Here is a 22,099-nt window from a genome sequence, read left to right as displayed (position 1 = left end):
AAGTTGCGAGATAACTATGAATGAAACAAACCATCCTTGTCACACGAAGTTGTGTGCTTTCAGATGCTTGATTTCGAGACCTCAAATTCTAAGCTTGAGGTCTCGAAATCAAATTCTTGGAAAATTACTTATTTCCCAAAAACTACGTCACTTCAGAGCGAGCCGTTTCTATCATATACTATCAACCTCTCCCCATTACTCGTTACCAATTGAGGTTGTATGCTGATAATTATCTTGAGTGACTACAAATAGTGTCCACTGCTTTCAAATGTCTTTTTTTTCTTAAGGAATGAATTAAAGTCAATAATGTATTGACCCATTAAATATATCCTACACATGTTGAAGATAGACCAGACCAAGAACACAACAAGGAATTAATGGGAAGGTATACACGTTTGGTAATTACTCAAAACAAATATGTACTTGAAAACTAACTTGGTAACGAGGATATGAGAGCTGTTGATAGTATAAAACGTTGTGAGAAACAGCTCCCTCTAAAGTAGCATAGATTTTGTGATTTTGTAAGAGGTAATTTCTCGCTAAAATAATAAAAGACTTCTAGCCAGAAGTCTTGTATTCCTTGTTAGGTGTTCGGCCAACAGCCGAACAACTATTGTTATTGTTCTGTTTTTTTTTCCTCGCGTTCTTCTTTCCCTGCGAACCTTCTCCAGCAATTTTAAACAAAAGTAAAGCTTGTACAAACTTAAAACTTACTATGTACATAGGCATAGTGAGTAGATGAAACCGCCACTTTTTGGGAATGATGACGTCATTGATGACGTCATGGCAAGGTTTTTAAAGTTGAAAAACGACATTTGCTTTTCGCTGTATCTCAACGAATATGAATGCTATGATGTTCATACTTGCGCATCAGATAGATAAAGACTTGGACAACATTTGAAAAGTTAACGCCAAAATCGTATGACCTCATCTTCCGGTCGTACCGGAAGGTCAAACTCTGCCTTTGTGTTTTTTGTGTTTTTTTTTGTAAAAAAAGACAATTTGTAAAACAATTCATAACTCAAGATTGATATGGAATTTAACATTGAAACTCATCAGACAACTGAACCTTAATAATAAGACCACACAAACTTAATGATGTCATGATGACGTCATCAGGTTTTGAATTACAACAAATCAAAGTTAAATATTTTAAAGAAATCATAACTCCTGAACCACTTGGTGGATTTTGACAATCTACATATCATCGGACAGGTCGATCAAACTTCAAAAAGCGCTACACACAAAATGACCCCATTTGACCTTGACTTCCGGTTCAAATCAAAAGTTGAACAATTTTACAATTTTTGATCTCTAAAACTACGTAACATTTCAACATAAATTTTGCATCCCGTTATAGATGAGTGATCCTGCTTAAACTTTCCCACAGAGATGATACCAATTTGACCTGAAACTCTGGTCGAAATCGGACGATAAAGCCCACGGATGTGTTGACCCGCGTGATAACTGCGTACACTGCAAAAGCGCTTTGGCTGGCCGTTCCGCTCCATTGATCACACCTTTATCAGTCCACGAGGCCTGTGTGTTCTGCTCGGAATAGTGCATCGTTTGACTGTACGCGTGAAGTCTCAGGTCATTGTACTTACAACGTAGCGCTATAAAGCAAGTCAAGACAAGCTAACGCCAAGCAAGTCAAGACAAGCAAGCCCGTCCCCCCCCCCCGACCAAAGGGTCTCCTATACCCAAGGTCAAACACACACACCCACAGTTAGTTTACCATACCTAGGTCCCCCCTCTCATCGCCTCCAACGCATCTTCAAGGAAGCAGGAATCAAGGTATACCACTCCGCCCCGAAGAAACTCCATGGCTCTCTCCAATCGCACAAGGACAAGAAGGACCCCTCCATCCGTGCCGGAGTCTATCGCATTCCATGCGATTGTGGTAAGGTTTATGTCGGGGAAACCGGGCGTAACCTTCCCACTAGACTTAAGGAACACCGAGCACACGGAAGGAGGGGTGACTTCGATAAATCCGCCATCGTCAAGCATTCCCACATCACTGACCACCGAGTGAACTGGGAAGCAGCAGAAATCATCGCTCCAATCCAGGCGTGGCACCCTAGACGCATCAGAGAGGCCATAGAGATCCACAAGCATGACACCGTACCCCAAGACATCGGCTTCCACATCAGCGACATCTGGCTCCCCCTTCTCCCGACCAATGGATCTTCTATATCCACGGTCACCCCGGTTTCAAATCCTACTTAACGTAGCGCTAGTTTAATGGTGTACCAACATTTTACAATTGAAGTCCGCTCATATTCGGCGTCAAATTGTTCCCCTGTTCGCCCTTCTCATGGCTTAATTATCAAAACGGAATTAAAGACGACGCTTCGCTGAGATGGCCACCTACTTCATTGATTCGTATGACTTTTAATTATGTGAGAAAATGCAACCAGAAAAAGACGAACATTGGTTATGTTTTGATCAAACACCTGGAAGCGGATTCGTGACATCGACTCGTGAAGGGTGTTTCTATCCGGCACTCACGGCAGTGTTTAGCGCGCTACACGGTAAAGCTTTGTGTACAAATCATTGCTTTTCAAAATAAGTGTTTATTTAATGCCTAACAAAATCTAACGTGCATCCCAGTTATCGTAGTTGTATCTGTATCCGTATCGTACACTTGCGAAACCTCTGTGATACTTAATAAATAAGTCTTTTACAGTTATTTACTTCACAAGTCTAAAATTAGTAAACTGTTGTTTCGTATAAAGTTTCCCCAAATCCAGTTAACCTTTTAAGAAGTTTACTCTTGAGTTAAACATCACAAGGATCACAAAACCTTCAAACTTTGCACATAGTTAGCTCTTTACTAATAAAATACATCGCTTTAATAAGTATTAACCTTAGCATTTGTTTTCTGTGCAAAGAAAGGTATAAATGTAATAGATTTACGCTTTTACTTTCTGTGAAAATTAAAAAGCTATCAACAATCTGTCATAGATTTAATTTTCCTCGTGTTCTTCTTTACCTCTGAACCTTCCCAAGCAATTTTAAACAAAAGTAAAGCTTGTACAATTTGAAAACTTACTGTGTAATATCGGCAATAGTGAGTAGATGAAACCGCCACTTTTTTGGAATGATGACGACATTAATGACGTCATGACAAGGTTTTTAATGTTGAAAAATTACCATTTGCTTGTTGCTGTATCTCAACGAATATAAAAGCTATGATGTTCATACTTAGGCATCAAACAGATAAAGACTTGGACAACATTTGAAAAGTTAACGCAAAAATCGTACGACGTTAACTTCCGGGTCGTTACCCTGGATCAAAGTTTGCCTTTGTGTTTTTTTTATAAAAAAAAAACTTTCGAGCTTATCTACGGAATAACTCAAGATTGAGATTGATTTGAACGTTGAAACTCAACAGATAGGTGAACCTTGGTATCAAGACACCACAGACCTAACTATGTAATAATGACGTCATCGGGCATTAAACTACAATAAATCAAAGTTTAAAATTTGTAAAAATCATATGGCGCGCAATTTGGGGGGCATATCCAACTTGAGAATCACAAATGCTACCAATAAGCTATTTTTATGGTCTTTTCCACGACAAAAGTATTTTGTTAGTGTTTGACCTTGCTTTCGTTTAGAACCGGCTTTTTATCGTGACATAAGATTTTCAGTTGAAAAACTAAACCTAAAAATCCGGGGTGGCTTTGCATTAACGATCGCATTATGGCACACTTTTCTAAAACATTTTAAGGGGATTCTCAAATCTGTAATGCACATTTAACTATAAAATAACGACACATTGTATAAAAAACATCTTTATGGTTCAATGTTTTTGAACCACGTCATCACGTAACGTCCAACCGAACACCGTGTTTTTGTAATTAACAAAAAGCACTATGTCTAGTTAATATTTGTTTCTATCTGAAAGGACACAAATTCATCCAACAAGGGTGCTTTTCTCTGATCATTTTCTCGAAACTTCGATGACCAAATTAGCTCAAATTTTCACAGGCTTGCAAATTATGCTTATGTTGGGATACACCAAGTGAGAAGACTGGTCTTTGACAATTACCAAACGTGTACCTTCCCTTTAAGAACCTTGTAAGTGCATCCCAAACGCACCTAAGGTTCGCTGTGGCAAGCAATATGTTTTCTAATGAGCCCCGTTTTTACGAGGTATCTGTGGAGCAGATACTATTTATTACGTAAGGCGTACAATAGTTTATATATTCGCTTCAAGGTTCTGTCATATATTTGCCATCCCATCGTCTGCATAATAAATGCAGTGAACACTATTGGTAATTACTCAAAATAATTGTTAGCACAACAACGTACTCTGATAACAAGCCATGGAGAGCTGTTGGTAGTATAAATCATTGTGAGAAACGGATCCCTCTGAAGTAATGTATTTTTTGAGAAAGAAGTAATTTTCCACGAATTTGATTTCGAGACATCAGAGTGAGATTTTGAGGTAGGCTATATTATTAGATATGCCGGCTTTGTGTTATACCTCCCATCAATCTCTTGCTCCATTTTTGCTATATTTGTGTATGCCTTTATTGTTTATGCCTCTGACGAAGGTCCCAGCTAGTCTTATAAAAATATGGCTTTATTATTGATAACATCACTGTCCAACAGTCTAACAATGAGGAATTCATTGTACTAAACTCAACAAAGAAGTGCCGCGGTCACCAATTCACCAATTACGGAATAATTGAAGCTTTGTGAGTCTGTTCGGATGAAAGGTTGATTTAATTTCAAAAAAATTGTCATGGTAGGCCCCCTACCTTTGATTTTATTATGACGGCAATGGGTGAACTTCGTGTAGAGAAGTGAAGACATAAACGAATTCTATTTGGCAATAAAACATCGTGCACTTTTTCTGTTCTGTTCTGCTCTGTTCTGTTTCGTTTTGCATTGTTTTGTAAAACACGCTTCTTTGTTGAAAGAAGCGAAGAGGGAGTGACTTTGGCAAAATGGTGTTCCACATAGACCTTATCGCAAATACCAATGCGCAAGCGCAGACTGTTGAATGAGGTGCATTGTGGGATATATATGGATCAAATTTGGATACCAGCAAGACCACAATGCACCTAATTCCAAGCTTTACGCGCGCGCCCCGGTGTTTGCGAAAAGGTCTATTAACACCATACTGAGTTTTGATTGGTATGGGGACTTTTTTTGTTCAGACCTGGGCCCAATTTCATGGCTCTGCTTACCGTAAGCACAGAATCGGCGCTTACGGAAGCAGTGAATTTTGTGCTTACGGAAAGCGTATTTCACGGGTTAGCGGCGAATTTGGGCCTCTGTGCGTGCTACTCAACGTTACTAGGCATTCTACGCTTACAAGACTAGCGCAGAAATTCGGCGCTTGCACGTGAGCGGGGAATCGTGATCGTAAGCGCAGAATTCGGCGGTAAGCAGAGCCATGAAATTGGGCCCTGTTTTTCTTAGACGGCGAGGTTTTTTGAAATGAGTGATTCCCATCTATGCATCTCCTGAATACAGTGCAAGAAATGAGGTATTAAAGAAACGTTACAGAATTTGTAAGAAACAAAAAAACGTGAAGATCACAGATTTACATAAAACTTACACGGTCTAATGATAATGATAGTTGAAAACATCCCTTGAAATATTTTGTCTGAAATGTCATATTTGATGAGAATGAAAATAATATAAATTCGCGTTTCGAGTTTGTCGCTCATCGAGCGTTTTCCTTATTTTTATTTTGGCATCAATGCAATGTTAAATTTGTAATCGGTTCTTCACTATTCTCTCGTGGCCCAGATGACCGATCGATCTCAAACTTCTACAGGTTTGTCAGTTTATTTATATGGTGGATTACATAAAGTGCTTACACTGCCAGCAACTGTTATGATAGCAAAAACCAACAATGTAATGTTCCTTTAACTTTGACAACATAGGTGTTGTCACATAATATTACTAAAAAGAGAATCAAATTTCAACATCTTCAGGGTGTTAAATAACACCAACGTAAATTTTCGCAGAAATTATAGTGTCATTATATTATTGTTGTGTCACAGTGCGATGGTGTTTTGTGTTGCACCTCTTTCCACGTAAATCTTGACAAACCGGAATCAATTGCTCAAGACGTCGAAATTCCTTTGAATTGGTTTGGCTTGATTTTGCATTAGTTGATACTGAAATGCCGGACTAAATGTAATACAGACCTATATCATGGATAGTACTTCAAAGAAATAACACACAACGTCATGCTGAATGAAAGGCACTGTACATTATTGGTAATTAATCCACATAATTGTTATAGTATAAAAAACTTATTGGTAACAAGCAGTGGAGAGTTGTTGATAGTATAAATCATTGTGAGTAACGGTTACCTCTTAAGTAACATACGCCTCTCTTAATATTTATGCATGAGGTACGTCACAATGCTAATTCAAAACGAGGCGAAGGGCGCAGCCACTGCAAGTGATGAGGAACGTGCGCCCATAGCCTCACTTTGGGTAAGAATTGTGCTGTATTAAGAGAGGCGTATAGTGTTTGAGAAAAAGTTAATCTCTCATTCAAATGATAAAAGACTTGAAGCCTTTTGCTACGCATCTGAAAGCACACAAAGTAGTGCAACGAGAATGTTTTTTCTTCTTTTAATATTCTCTTCCAACTTCGGTAACGAATTTTCACAGGTTTGTTATTTTATGCATGTTTTCGGATACACCAAGTGAGAATACTGGTCTTTGACGATGTGTTCAGAGCCTTTAATCCAAGAACTTAAAGAAAGGTTCAAACGAAGATCATGAGAGAAGAAAATAAAACGGATTTTTTTTTCATGAATTCTGAGTGAGTTAATAAAGTATTATGAGCCAGCCTTTTTGTAAAATTATTTTATCAGAATGGCCAGGTAATTAATATAGGTTTTCTCGGTCAAATGCGGCAAATAAGCTGCCAGTTTCATTTTCATGCGTTCGAATTAAAGCTGTTTTGCCTCTCCAGTGTACTTATTTGAATCCTCGTTGAGCGAAATTGGTTGCCTTTACAAAATTGAAAATGATTAAATCAGCACAATCTCCAGTCGTACTAGCTTTGCTAAATTGAATGATGATTGTGTGTCATGAAAAAGAATGAGTGTGTTTGGAACTTGAATGCCTCCAAACGAAATTGAAGGGCCGAATTCTGAATTTGAAACGCAGTAAAAACCGGAGAGGCAAAATAGCTTTAATTTGAACGCATGAAAATTAAATGGCTGCTCATTTCATAAATTGACCGAGAAAACCTATAATGATCATTATTATTAAGAATATTATACTGTACACGAATTATAGTTCCCTTGACCATGGAGGTAGAATGCCTTGACTCAGCATGGTTTGTTTTCACCAATAGGCGTAATTTTTGCCCATCGAATATAACGAAATGAATTGTTAAATTGTGCAATCACTTCAAAAGCCCCGAAGTTTTTACAAATATGCTTGTTTATTCCCAGCAACACAACAGTTTAATTTGGATCCTTAGTAAAAAGGATAAGAACCCTTTCATGATTTTCTTTTTGAAGATACGAGCGGTTGAACCGAATAGCGAATTGCACAATGCCGTGACCGTGCGATAAAGGCCCGAGCCTCCGGCCGGTTGTAAACGGCAGTTTAAGAACTCGTCGCTACCCTTATAATTCCCTTAATAGCACAATTCTTCGGAGGTTGATTGTACGAGATCAACAAAGTGGTTTCAGTGACTCTATAATGGTTGTGTCTAAGATCTAAAAGCCGGTTACAATGTAAGCTTTATAGACAACTTTGGTTTTCTAGTGGCGACAACCAGGTGGGAGAGAAATACTTCCATGTGAAAGAGAAACACCACTACCGTGAAAGAGAAACACCACCACTGTGAAAGAGACACACCACCACTGTGAAAGAGAAACACTGCCACCGTGAAAGAGAAACACCACCTCTGTAAAAGAGAAACACTACCACCGTGAAAGAGAAACACCACCACTGTGAAAAAGAAATACCACCACTGTGAAAGAGAAACACCACCACTGTGAAAGAGAAACACTACCACCGTGAAAGAGAAGCACTATCTCGTGAAAGAGAAACACTACCACCGTGAAAGAGAAACACTACTACCGTGAAAGAGAAACACCACCACTATGAAAGAGAAACACTATCTCGTGAAAGAGAAACACTACCACCGTGAAAGAGAAACACTATCACCGTGAAAGAGAAACACCACCACTGTGAAAGAGAAACACCACCACTGTGAAAGAGAAACACCACCACTGTGAATGATAAACACTACCACCGCGAAAGAGAAACACTACCATGTGAAAGAGAAACACTACCACTGTGAACGAGAAACACCACCTCTGTGAAAGAGAAACACCACCACTGTGAGGGATTAATCAGGAATACTCCTAAACTGTGGGCTAGTTATGAGAACTGAGAACAAGATCGATGCCCAGGCTGCTATCTTACCCCGTCTGTGCGTGAAGAACCGCCGATGTGGACGGCAGACGCAGTCGTAGCGATCTTCTGCAATCACTGCCGTTATCATAATGGAGGTACCAATGGCAGTCGCATCAAATGCTCCAAAAAGCCGTATAACAACGGGTATTTCGTGTCCCATCATGAGTAAACCTTGCCACACAATGTTGACTAATTTGATAAGGCAGAAGGCAAGATCAGCCAAGGCCAGTGTTATGATGAAAACGTGGGTGCTTGTCTTCAGAGTCTTGGTCCAGTACACGCGGAGGATGAGAGAGTTACCAGGAACACCAAGTAATAGAATAAGTGTATAGCAACTTATCCGGAATATATTTACACCAAGCTGAACGAAGGCAGGTTCAAGCTTGGTGTCGTTCAAAAATTGGGTTGAATTTATTGAATGCTGACGATAGGTCTTCCATGTTGTTACTGCTGTTGTACTTGAACACTCCAGACTGACATGAAAATGGTAACTTTCGTTTGAAGATGTTCATCAAAAGATAACAGGAAACACGCTTGTGCTTTTTTATATCGCTCGGCTCGTCTATTAGCAAATCACGTGGTCACATAATGGAGGGTTGGTGTAATGTCTGGTGTTGTTGTTATTGGTTCAGGCGAATCAAGACGTGAAAAAGCGAAGGTAACGTTGTTGTCTTTTTATGCCACCCAATATCTGGTTAATTACTGTATGGCTTAAATTTATGTAATATTTATTAAATGTTTTATGGGACATCGCAAAACCAATTTACTTCTGTCAATGGGAAAATAACAGAATTCTTTTAACAAAAACACTGACGATGACTTCGAGTGACGCAAAGTAGTCGCCGTTGCTGACCTTGACGCCTATAACGAACCGAGGGCTCTGAAGAGATGATGATGCCTGGGTTTAAACAGCAAGATCATAGGGAGGAAAGGGAGCGATAGGCTACTTCTTGGAGCATAGGGTAATGACTTCAAGGGGCTCAGTTTGGATAGGTTTCTTTGGAGCGGATGTTAAACTTTTGGGAATGCGATGGGTAAAAAATCTGAACTCCGGTTTGGAGGGGGGGGGGGTGTTGGAGGGCAGGCTACTATACGTAGACTTGATGCAAGTCCCATTCTCGTGTGAGAGGTCCCTATCACCCCAACTTACTAACTATGAAACAACCCGTATACAGTACAGTGCGCGCTCGCCGACAAAATGTGGACCCAGGTTTGGGAATGCAGCGCAGCATCACAAAACAGTAGTTTCCTGGGGGATGGCACGGGATTGGGACTTGAGTCAAGTTCAGCAACTATACCTAGTCAGTGAAGGCCTATCCCTATCTATACTATTAACTTTTTAACCCGCGCCATCTTGGATTGAAATTAAAAGGTCCAGTGGCATGGCATCTTTGTGGAATTCAACACGGTTGTGTCGTTTCAGACGTCGGGTTGCAAATCTACAAAAACCTTGACCCGAACTGCCTTTGTCAAGTGATAAAAATCACACGGATGATGTTGTAGCCGACTTGCTCGGCCTATAAAAGAAGTGACCTACCGTACAAGCCTGTAGTTTAAGATATTTCTCACATATAGGCCTACTTTCGATTAACACATTAAAGACAATGGACACTATTGGTAATTGTCAAAGACCAGTCTTCTCACTTCGTGTATCTGAACACATGCATAAAATAACAAACCTGTGAAAATTTGAGCTCAATCGGTCGTCGAAGTTGCGAGATAATAATGAAAGAAAAAACACCTTTGATACACGAAGTCGTGTGCTTTCAGATGCTTGATTTCGAGAACTCAAATTCTAAATCTGAGGTCTTGAAATCAAATTCGTGGAAAATTGCTTCTTTCTCGAAAACTACGTTACTTTAGAGGGAGCCGTTTCTAACAATGTTTTATATTATAACACCCCTTTATTCTGCCTTTTCATTGGTTTAGAGCGCGTCACATGATATGTCTTAGTTTTGCTAGACCACGGCCGTGTGATAGTGCATCGGTTTGCCGTGCGCTAGTCCGACAGACTAGCACACGGCGTGCAGTACCCAGACGTCCGTTGCGTGTACGAGGATGATAAATTAATAGTCTGTAACCATTTCGGATAACATGACACTACATGCAGCACAGTAAAAGTTTTCGCAATCTGTATTCGCGTCGTCTGTGGATTGTAGCATTCCGGTCTGTAACTTAATAGTACAGTATTTAGAAATGTTTGGGGTGTTATAAAACAAATATTGGCTGCTTTTACTCGTGCAATGGTTTAAACTATGCTTCCCTCGGTGATCCCCGTAGCGCTCTATTTTCCCTCGGCTTCGCCTTGGGAAAATAGAACACTCCGGGAATGCCTCGGGAAAATAGAACGCTCCGGGAATGCCTCGGGAAAATAGAACGCTCCGGGAATCGCCTCGGGAGTAATAGTTTTAACCATAGCACTCGAAGCAGTCAATATTTGTATACTATCAACCTCTCCCCATTACTCGAATACCAAGAAAGGTTTTATGCTAATAATTACTTTGAGTAATTAACAATAGTGTCCACTGCCTTAAGCTAACTTATTGATCAACAAATTCAGTTAAATTCCTGTTATTTTATAATGATATTGAAATAAGTATCTTCGCAAACCTAATTTTGGGGAGTTTACTCACTTACCCTGTTGTTAATGATAAATTAAGCATTTTGAAACAAATTAAAAAGGTACTGGTTTAAATGAAATTAATTTATCTGACTTTAAGACTGTTAGAGTTTACTTACACTTTTAAACATCCCAGCTAAATAATAATTTAACAATGTAGCTGTTTACTTGTGGAAAGTCTTTCCGAACCTTTTGTAATATATGCGTATAGCTCTTATAACCTGTGTGTTCAAAACAAAAAAACAATGGTCTATGGCGTCATTGACGTCCTTTACTTTATTCATTTACGTTAGCACAATGGGTGGTATAATTGAGTACCCATCGCGCCGTTCGTGCAAAATAATGAAGCGATTTAACAAAAGCATGACGTCTCAGGTGTGGGTTAAAGGAACACGTTGCCTTGGATCGGACGAGTTGGTCTATTCAAAAGCGTTTGTAACCGTTTGTTATAAAATGCATATGGTTAAAAAGATGTTTTTAAAGTAGAATACAATGACCCACACACATTTGCCTCGAAATTGCGTGGTTTTCCTTTTTCTTTGCGAACTAACACTGTCGGCCATTTCTGGGAGTCAAACATTTGACTCCCATAAATGGCCGACCGTACTAGTCGACGAGGTATAAGGAAAACCGTGCAATTTCGAGGCTTGTTTGTGTGGATCATTGTATTCTACTTTTAAATCATCTTCCTAACCATATGCACTTTATAACAAACGGTTACAAACGCTTTTCAACGACCAACTCGACCGATCCAAGGCAACGTGTTCCTTTAATCACTGAGAACTGCAGAGTGTGGGACGACTCCCGTCGATTCATGATTCCCGTCGACGCACACGATCCGTCTGGACCAAGGTCACTAACATTTATATTCCTGCGGCCAAGTGCTGTGCTATTAATAGCCCCTTGGGATACGTAAGAAAGACATCAGAAATCGGATTACTGTCTATTGTGTTGGGATTATAGCTTTGACTGTTCGGTTGTGGACTATGAATATGAATTTAATCGCGCGCCTAAGAAAGACATCACCGTGTCTTGTGTTTATATCTAATGTTGCTTCATAAAAAGGGATGATTTCATGTCAGTCTTAACCGTTAGTGTACAACAGCAGTAACAACATGGAAGACATGTCATCAGCATTCAATTCAACCCAATTTTTGAACGACACCAAGCTTGAACCTGCCTTCGTTCAGCTTGGTGTAATTATATTTCGGATAAGTTGCTATACACTTATTCTATTACTTGGTGTTCCTGGTAACTCTCTCATCCTCCGCGTGTACTGGACCAAGACTCTGAAGACAAGCACCCACGTTTTCATCATGACACTGGCCTGGGCTGATCTTGCCGTCTGCCTTATCAAATTAGTCAACATTGTGTGGCAAGGTTTACTCATGATGGGACACGAAATACCCGTTGTTATACGGCTTTTTGGAGCATTTGATGCGACTGCCATTGGTACCTCCATTATGATAACGGCAGTGATTGCAATAGATCGCTACGACTGCGTCTGCCGTCCACATCGGCGGTTCTTCACTCACAGACGGGGTAAGATAGCGGCCTGGGCATCGTTCATGTTATCGGTTCTTATAAATAGTCCAGAGTATGTTGAATTGTTCTCGAATAGTCCTATCTTGCCCATAATAAGAACGGCATGTCATGCTATAATCTGTGCAACTGTGCTCGTGGTGGTCGCCGTGTTCTACAGCTTAGTTTACAAATCAATCAGGCAACATGTGAAAGTTGGGGCCAGTTCGTTCAGAACCCGTCGCAATGACTGTTCGACAATCTTCCCTCCTTATGTTGTAGTTCAGGGATCTAGCTCAATCAAAGATGGATCACAACCAAGCACTTCTAAAGTTCGGAAGGAAGCTTTAGACTCTATGGAAAAACCGTTCAAGATCAAAACTTCTGCAAAAATTCAACAATCGGCAAAGCAAGCTTTTGCAACGGATCTACATACACCAACTTCACTGGACACCGGGTCAGGGTTGGAAGCAAACAGTCAAAGAACACGCCCCGAACAGCCTACCAACGTTAGTCAACTTCAGCGTCAGACGACGAAGATGCTCCTTTTGGCAAGTGTGATCTTCTCCATTACATGGCTGCCATATTGGATCTTTATCATTGTAAGTTTTGCCGTACAGGGTGGCCTGAACATCAATCCTATACTCTTGCAAGTAGTGAATGAAACATTTCTCATGTTGTACATTAACCACGTCGTCAACCCATTCATCTATGGAGTTGCAAACAGACGGTTCAGGAAAGACTGCAGAGAAGTGATTCGAAAATTCAAACTCTGTTAACATCTGACTTCCTTATGAACTGTAATTTCATCTTCAATGGATTGCGGATTGCGAATCCGTAATAACGGATTTGAATTTAATTTTTTGCTGGCACTAATGGGCCTTCGTAGTAATCGCTGTTTTAGTCGTGGTTTTAGCTGCATTTACATCACCTCAGACCATTCAAGTCACATTTATGTACCAAATGTGCACTGCTCTACAAATTGATGACTGAACCCAAACCGAAAGAGAAACTCGTGGCCGAGGTTTGGATAGGGCAGCCTATAGCATATCTTTCAAACCTTGCTTATTAGGAAACCATACAACAATCCCCGCCGTCTATATGCACCTTTCACCTGCATATTTTTTCAAAGAGATATACGACGCCAACTTTTGCACCAAATGCAAGTTCATGTACGTGTACTGACCATAATACACATGAAACTGCATGCATGCAGACGCCGAAAGTAAGCTTTTCATATCCGTGTTTTGATTGGTCCGAGGTGACGTTTTTTAGCTGCATTTACATCACCTCAGACCATTCAAGTCACATTTATGTAAAGATTTTGTCAATGCACGTAACTTTATCCAATGAAATCACAACATGTATAGTCAAAGAAATCACTGGTTCTCATAACCAATTCCCTGTCTTTACTTTTGCGGATAAAGCAGGAATTCGAGTGAAATGTAACAAAGGTCTAGTCAAGATTTTACTTCATGTTGATGTACCGCGACACTGGACTCGTACACACCCAATTATTTGTACGTTATGCCCCCGAGTGCTGACAATAATTAGGTTTCTACTTTGTTATAGGCGTCAAGGTCAGCAGTAGCGACTACTTTGCGTCACTCGAAGTCACCGTCAGTCTTGTTAAAAACTTTCTACTATTTTCTCCTTGACAGAAGTAATTATTAGTTTTGCGATGTCCAATAAATTATTAAATACCTACATAAAGAATTTAAGCCATAGGCCTACAGTAATTACCTAGATATTGGGTGGCAAAAGCCTAAGTGTCACCTTCGCTCTTTTACGTCTTGATTCACCTGAACCAATAACAAAATGATCACGCTGACATAACACCAACCCTCAGTTATGTGACCGCGTGATTTGGTAATGGACGAGTCGAGAAGCGTGTTTCCTGTTACCTTTTGATGCACATCTTCAAACGAAAGTTACCATTTTCATGTCAGTCTGGAGTGTTCATGTACAACAGCAGTAACATCATGGAAGACATGTCATCAGCATTCAATTCAACCCAACTTTTCAACGACACAAAGCTTGAACCTGCCTTCGTTCAGCTTGGCATAAATATATTTCGGATAATTTTCTTCACACTTATTCTATTACTTGGTGTTCCTGGTAACTCTCTCATCCTCCGCGTGTACTGGACCAAGACTCTGAAGACAAGCACCCACGTTTTCATCATGACACTGGCCTGGGCTGATCTTGCCGTCTGCCTTATCAAATTAGTCAACATTGTGTGGCAAGGTTTACTCATGATGGGACACGAAATACCCGTTGTTATACGGCTTTTTGGAGCATTTGATGCGACTGCCATTGGTACCTCCATTATGATAACGGCAGTGATTGCAGTAGATCGCTACGACTGCGTCTGCCGTCCACATCGGCGGTTCTTCACTCACAGACGGGGTAAGATAGCGGCCTGGGCATCGTTCATGTTCTCGGTTCTTATAAATAGTCCAGAGTATGTTGAATTGTTCTCGAATAGTCCTATCTTGCCCATAATAAGAACGGCATGTCATGCTATAATCTGTGCAACTGTGCTCGTGATGGTCGCCGTGTTCTACAGCTTAGTTTACAAATCAATCAGGCAACATGTGAAAGTTGGGGCCAGTTCGTTCAGAACCCGTCGCAATGACTGTTCGACAATCTTCCCTCCTTATGTTGTAGTTCAGGGATCTAGCTCAATCAAAGATGGATCACAACCAAGCACTTCTAAAGTTCGGAAGGAAGCTTTAGACTCTATGGAAAAACCGTTCAAGATCAAAACTTCTGCAAAAATTCAACAATCGGCAAAGCAAGCTTTTGCAACGGATCTACATACACCAACTTCATTGGACACCGGGTCAGGGTTGGAAGCAAACAGTCAAAGAACACGCCCCGAACAGCCTACCAACGTTTGTCAACTTCAGCGTCAGACGACGAAGATGCTCCTTTTGGCAAGTGTGATCTTCTCCATTACATGGCTGCCATATTGGATCTTTATCATTGTAAGTTTTGCCGTACAGGGTGGCCTGAACATCGATCCTATACTCTTGCAAGTAGTGAATGAAACATTTCTCATGTTGTACATTAACCACGTCGTCAACCCATTCATCTATGGAGTTGCAAACAGACGGTTCAGGAAAGACTGCAGAGAAGTGATTCGAAAATTCAAACTCTGTTAACATCTGACTTCCTTATGAACTGTAATTTCATCTTCAATGATATACAAACACAAAATGACGTTTAGCGATTCACAGAAATAACATATTTCTTCGGAAGTTGTTTGTACGACTCATTTTTGATATCAAAATGGTGGTTTCACGTCAACTTCCAAGGGAACCACTGCCACTGAAAGAGAAACACTAGCAAGAGAAAGAGAAACACTAACACGTGAAAGAGAAATACGTCTACGTGAAACAGAACCACACCAACGTGACACAGATCCACACCAACGTGAATGAGAAACACTACCAAGTGAAAGAAAAACACTACCAAGTGAAAGAGAAATACGTCCACTAGAAACAGAACCACACCCAAGTGAAAGAAAAACACTACCAAATGAAAGAGAAACACTGCCAAGTGAAAGAGAAATACGTCCACGTGAAACAGAAGCACAGTCTCAAACTCCTTACTTCAAGCATGACTGTGTCCTGACTCTTGTGCTTGATCACTATGCACCGTTTTAAATGTAGTTAATCACCAAACACCGTAGCCAAGGCCGGAGCCTTTGCTCAGAAAGCAGTAATCTACGGAAGCCCATTAGCGCCATTAAAAATAAATTTCAAATCCGTTATTACGGATTAGCAATCCGTTATTACGGATTAGCAATCCGTTATTACGGATTAGTAATCCGTTATCGGATTCATAATCAGTTATTACGGATTAGCAATCCGTTATTACGGATTCATAATCCGTTATTACGGATTAGCAATCCGTTATTACGGATTCATAATCCGTTATTACGGATTCGCAATTTGGACAGGGAACTGTCCGCCGTCTTTTTAGGAATCTTAGATCCTGACTGAGTTAAGTGTAAGGAAGATGCTTCAGAGAAGGTCTTCGTTTATATAACTGTCATAAGAACAATGATTAGAAGAACTTGCGCGCATCTGCTCACTGAGCTCCGTGTCCCTGCGCTCAGTATTACCTTTAGCTTGGTTATTTTTGGGGTATTTATTATGCTCGGGAAAAGGGGTTTATTTCAGTAAAAAACAGGGTGTAAAACCTCAAAATCGGCAAAGTCAATGGAGGTCAACACGATTATTGACAATTTTTCGGTGGGTTGCCTCACTGAATTGGACGGCACAGTCGTTCCTTTTGTCCCACAGATTCAACTCGCACTTCTGAATAAAGTACAAAAGATTTCCGTTCCACTCGTATAAGAATCATTCTGATTGGACTAGGAGAAAAAGGGGCTTTTTTGCTTCCAATCATGCAACGTCTCTCTTCTAAGACATGACCCGATTACCATAATGCAAAGTATTTCTTTAGTCTGGCTCCATATATAATCTCTTGTAAACACGCGTATAATGTAGGTTGAACGGGGAACTAGATTAGACCACGCAGTCATTTCGTCGAAGACGAAGCACGCCGGACGGGTGTTAGTTTTACCCCCTTCAATGTTCGTTTTTCACTGATTTTCATTGCAAATCCGTTATAACGGATTACTAATCCGTAATAACGGATTGCGAATCCGTTATAACGGATTACTAATCCGTAATAACGGATTTGAATTTATTTTTTTTGCTGGCACTAATGGGCCTTCGTAGTAATCGCTGTTTTAGTCGTGGTTTTAGCTGCATTTACATCACCTCAGACCATTCAAGTCACATTAATATGTACCAAATGTGCACTGCTCTACAAATTGATGACTGAACCCAAACCGAAAGAGAAACTCGTGGCCGAGGTTTGGATAGGGCAGCCTATAGAATATCTTTCAAACCTTGCTTATTAGGAAACCATACAACAATCCCCGACGTCCATATGCACCTTTCACCTGCATATTTTTTCAAAGAGATATACGACGCCAACTTTTGCACCAAATGCAAGTTCATGTACGTGTACTGACCATAATACACATGAAACTGCATGCATGCAGACGCCGAAAGTAAGCTTTTCATATCCGTGTTTTGATTGGTCCGAGGTGACGTTTTTTAGCTGCATTTACATCACCTCAGACCATTCAAGTCACATTTATGTAAAGATTTTGTCAATGCACGTAACTTTATCCAATGAAATCACAACATGTATAGTCAAAGAAATCACTGGTTCTCATAACCAATTCCCTGTCTTTACTTTTGCGGATAAAGCAGGAATTCGAGTGAAATGTAACAAAGGTCTAGTCAAGATTTTACCTCATGTTGATGTACCGCGACACTGGACTCGTACACACCCAATTATTTGTACGTTATGCCCCCGAGTGCTGACAATAATTAGGTTTCTACTTTGTTATAGGCGTCAAGGTCAGCAGTAGCGACTACTTTGCGTCACTCGAAGTCACCGTCAGTCTTGTTAAAAACTTTCTACTATTTTCTCCTTGACAGAAGTAATTATTAGTTTTGCGATGTCCAATAAATTATTAAATACCTACATAAAGAATTTAAGCCATAGGCCTACAGTAATTACCTAGATATTGGGTGGCAAAAGCCTAAGTGTCACCTTCGCTCTTTTACGTCTTGATTCACCTGAACCAATAACAAAATGATCACGCTGACATAACACCAACCCTCAGTTATGTGACCGCGTGATTTGGTAATGGACGAGTCGAGAAGCGTGTTTCCTGTTACCTTTTGATGCACATCTTCAAACGAAAGTTACCATTTTCATGTCAGTCTGGAGTGTTCATGTACAACAGCAGTAACATCATGGAAGACATGTCATCAGCATTCAATTCAACCCAAATTTTCAACGACACAAAGCTTGAACCTGCCTTCGTTCAGCTTGGCATAAATATATTTCGGATAATTTTCTTCACACTTATTCTATTACTTGGTGTTCCCGGTAACTCTCTAATCCTTCGCGTGTACTGGACCAAGACTCTGAAGACAAGCACCCACGTTTTCATCATGACATTGGCCTGGGCTGATCTTGCCGTCTGCCTTATCAAAGTAGTTAACATTTCATACCGAGTTTTACTCATGAAGGGGCACGAAATACCCGCTGTTCTACGGCTTTTGTTAGCATTTGAAACGACGGCCATTGGTACCTCCATTATGATAACGGCAGTGATTGCAGTAGATCGCTACGACTGCGTCTGCCGTCCACATCGGCGGTTCTTCACGCACAGACGGGGTAAGATAGCAGCCTGGGCATCGTTCTTGTTCTCAGTTCTGATAAATATTCCACAGTATATAGGAGTATTCTCATCCATTCCTATATTGCCCATACTGAGATTGGCATGTCATGCTATAATCTGTGTAACTACGCTCGTGATGGTCGCCGTGTTCTACAGCTTAGTTTACAAAGCAATCAGGCAACATGTGAAAGTTGGGGCCAGTTCGTTGAAAACCCGTCGCAATGACTGTTTGACAATTTGCCCTGCTAATGTTGTAGCCCTGGGACCTAGCTCAATCAATGATGGATCAAAACCAAACACTTCTAAGGTTCGGAAGGAAGTCTGGGTTGCATCTGTACCAACTCAAGCTGCTAGTCTTCATGGAAAAACCGTTCAAGATCAAAGCTTCAGCATATATTCCACATCATCGGCAAAGCAACCTCTTGCAACGGATCTACATAAACCAACTTCTTTGGCCACCGAGCCAGGGTTGGAGGCAAACCGTAAAAGAATACACCCCAAACACCCATCCCACTTTAGCCAACTTCAGCGTAAGACAACGAATATGCTCTTTGTGGCTAGCGTTGTCTTCTTCGTCACATGGATGCCATATTGGACCTCCATCTTTTTAGGTCTCTCAGTACAGAGTGGCTTGAACATTGGGCCCTTAGTCCTTCAAGTATTATCTGAAATACATCTCATGTTATACATTAACCACGTCGTGAACCCATTCATCTATGGAGTTGCAAACAGACGGTTCAGGAAAGACTGCAGAGAAGTGATTCGCAAATTCAAACTCTGTTAACGTTTGAATTCCGAATAAACTTTTATTTTATCTTGAACGTATATCAAAACACAAAGGATGATTGTTACATGTTTGTATGATTCAGCTATGATATTAAAATGGTGGTTTCAGTGACTTTACTCGGTGCAGGACCAAGACCCAAAGGTCGATCGTAATTCAGGCCTAGAAACACTTCCAAGTGAATTAGAAACAACATGAAAGACAAACACAACACCGTGAAAGAGAGACACTATACTACTATTGAACAGAAACACTACACTGTGAAATGTGAAAGAAAAAACACTACCACAGTGAAAGAGAAACACTACTACCGTGAAAGAGAAACACTACCACCGTGAAAGAGAAACAATACCACGTGAAAGGGATACGCCACCACTGTGAATGAGAAACACTACCACTGTGAAATACAAACACTACCACGGTGAAAGAGAAACACTACCACTTTGAAAGAGAAACACCACCACTGTGAAAGAGAAACACTACCACCGTGAAAGAGAAACACCACCACGTGAAAGAGAAGCACTACCACCGTGAAAGAGAAACACTAACACCGTGAAAGAGAAACACCACCACCGTGAAAGAGAAACACTACCACTGTGAAAGAGAAACACTACCACCATGAAAGAGAAACACTACCACTGTGAAAGAGAAACACCACAACGTGAAAGAGAAACACTACTACCGTGAAAGAGAAACACTACCACCGTGAAAGAGAAACACCATCATATAAAAATAACACCACTTACTAAAATAAACACGTCCGCTTGAAAGAGACACAGTTCAACATAAAAGAGAAGCACCACCATTTAAAAGAGAAACGTCGCCACGTGAAAAAAACACACACTACCACGTGAAAAAAAAAGAAACACTTTAACGTGAAAAAAAGAAGCACTACCACGCAAAACTTCACGCAAATACTATCAAAGAGAAACTCTTCCACGTGAAAGAGAAACACCACCAATCGAAAGAGAACCACTGCCACGTGAAAAAAAAAATTCCACATGGAAGAAAAACACTTCCACGTGAAAAAAAACCGCAGAAACACTATCAAAGAGAAACACTTCAACATGAAAGAGAAACACAGCCAATCGAAAGAGAAACAATAACACGTGAAAAACAAAGGAACACTTTCATATGAAAGAGAAACATCACCATTCGAATTTAAAACAGAAGTGAAACAATGAAACGCAACGTGGCACTAATGGTTGCTTTATGGCGGTGTCGCATGCAATTATGTCCTCTATGCAATACTATCCGGAGGACAGTATTGAATATGCAATAATGTCCGGCGGACGGTTTTGCATATGCAATCGTGTCCGCCTTGACGCTGCTGTATCATGCAATTGTGTCCGCCCGGTCACATTTGCATATGCAGTTGTGTCCGCCCCCGTGCAAAACCGTCCTTGCAGTAAATTAAACGCCCTTGGTCGACGGAACACGTTCGCCATTTTTGTACAAGCTAAGTGCATGTAGTGATGACATGGGAAATGTTCGGCCATTGGGTATTCGCTGCAGTCATAAAATACGTGGGTATTCATGCTGCATATACGTAGGGTCAGTGCATGCACGCTCACTTACGCGCGCACATACGATTGCATATGCAAAAGTGTCCGGAGCGGACAGTATTGCATGGCGGACACAATTGCATCTGACACCGGAGACGTATGCTTGAATACGCAACCAACCTAGTATTACTGTTGTACAGCTCTGTCACACCTTTATTTTGATGTAGCAATTAGCACCAAACACCCATAGCAAAAATGTCCTGTCACGTATACATGTATAGGTTTTCTAGGCCAAATTAAAAAAATTAGCAGCCATTTTAATTTCCATGCGTTTGATTAAGCTGTTTTGCCTCTCCAGTCGTTACTGCGTTTCAAATTCAGAATTCGGCCATTCAATTTCGTTTTGAGTCGAGTCATATTTCTTAAGCACTCTTTTCAATTTAGCGTTTCGTTATTCTTTTTCGTGACCACACGCCTCAAGAAGCATCTTTGAATTTAATTGCTGCTTTGATGAATTGTTAAATTGAATTTTTATTTTTTACATTTGACTAATCATAAAACGAAATCAAATTACCCCTTTTCAGTAGCATTCGATTTCGCGCGAAATAGAATAGCTTGGTGGTTTAATTGACTGCTCATTTTCCGAAATTGACCGAGAAAACCTATATTATGCTTATGCGATCTTCTAATAACTAAATAAAGCCACTGTAAAGCTTTCAAACTTATCAACACAAGCAGGGCGAAAATGCCGGATGGGAAGGACATTATTACAGCCCTCTTTTGTCGAGGGCTGGGATGGGGGGGGGGGGGGGGTCCATAAGATCGTACTCCAACACTTCTTATCAGCGATGGAGTTGATGTAATCATAATATTAATAGTGTTTATACTGCACCACCCAACTGGGTTCCTTAAAGACAGTGGACACTATTGGTAATTGTCACAGACAAGTCTTCTCGCTTTCTGTATCTC

General features: G+C 40.5%; 3 protein-coding genes across 3 annotated transcripts; all 3 read left to right on the top strand.

The window, feature by feature from the left end:
* Positions 1 to 12,155: 12,155 nt before the first annotated feature.
* Positions 12,156 to 13,340, top strand: LOC117303218 (gastrin/cholecystokinin type B receptor-like). Its single transcript, XM_033787363.1, has one exon. It carries the CDS (start codon positions 12,156 to 12,158, stop codon positions 13,338 to 13,340), a length of 1,185 nt encoding a protein of 394 aa, XP_033643254.1.
* A 1,203-nt stretch (positions 13,341 to 14,543) lies between these two features.
* LOC117303209 (cholecystokinin receptor type A-like) lies at positions 14,544 to 15,728 on the top strand. Its single transcript, XM_033787351.1, has one exon. It carries the CDS (start codon positions 14,544 to 14,546, stop codon positions 15,726 to 15,728), a length of 1,185 nt encoding a protein of 394 aa, XP_033643242.1.
* Positions 15,729 to 18,758: 3,030 nt separating this feature from the next.
* On the top strand, positions 18,759 to 19,625 carry LOC117303199 (gastrin/cholecystokinin type B receptor-like). Its single transcript, XM_033787340.1, has one exon. The coding sequence runs from the start codon at positions 18,759 to 18,761 to the stop codon at positions 19,623 to 19,625; it is 867 nt and encodes a 288-aa protein (XP_033643231.1).
* The last annotated feature ends 2,474 nt before the right edge of the window (positions 19,626 to 22,099 follow it).

Source organism: Asterias rubens, chromosome 2, assembly GCF_902459465.1.
Source record: "Asterias rubens chromosome 2, eAstRub1.3, whole genome shotgun sequence".
NCBI lineage: Eukaryota > Metazoa > Echinodermata > Asteroidea > Forcipulatida > Asteriidae > Asterias > Asterias rubens.
Note: the sequence above shows the minus strand (reverse complement) of the source record. Positions and strands in the feature narration are given on the sequence as shown.

Excerpts from the sequence above, each read along its gene's own strand:
- LOC117303218 (XM_033787363.1), top strand. The coding sequence starts at position 12,156 with ATGGAAGACATGTCATCAGCATTCAATTCAACCCAATTTTTGAACGAC.
- LOC117303209 (XM_033787351.1), top strand. The coding sequence starts at position 14,544 with ATGGAAGACATGTCATCAGCATTCAATTCAACCCAACTTTTCAACGAC.
- LOC117303199 (XM_033787340.1), top strand. The coding sequence starts at position 18,759 with ATGATAACGGCAGTGATTGCAGTAGATCGCTACGACTGCGTCTGCCGT.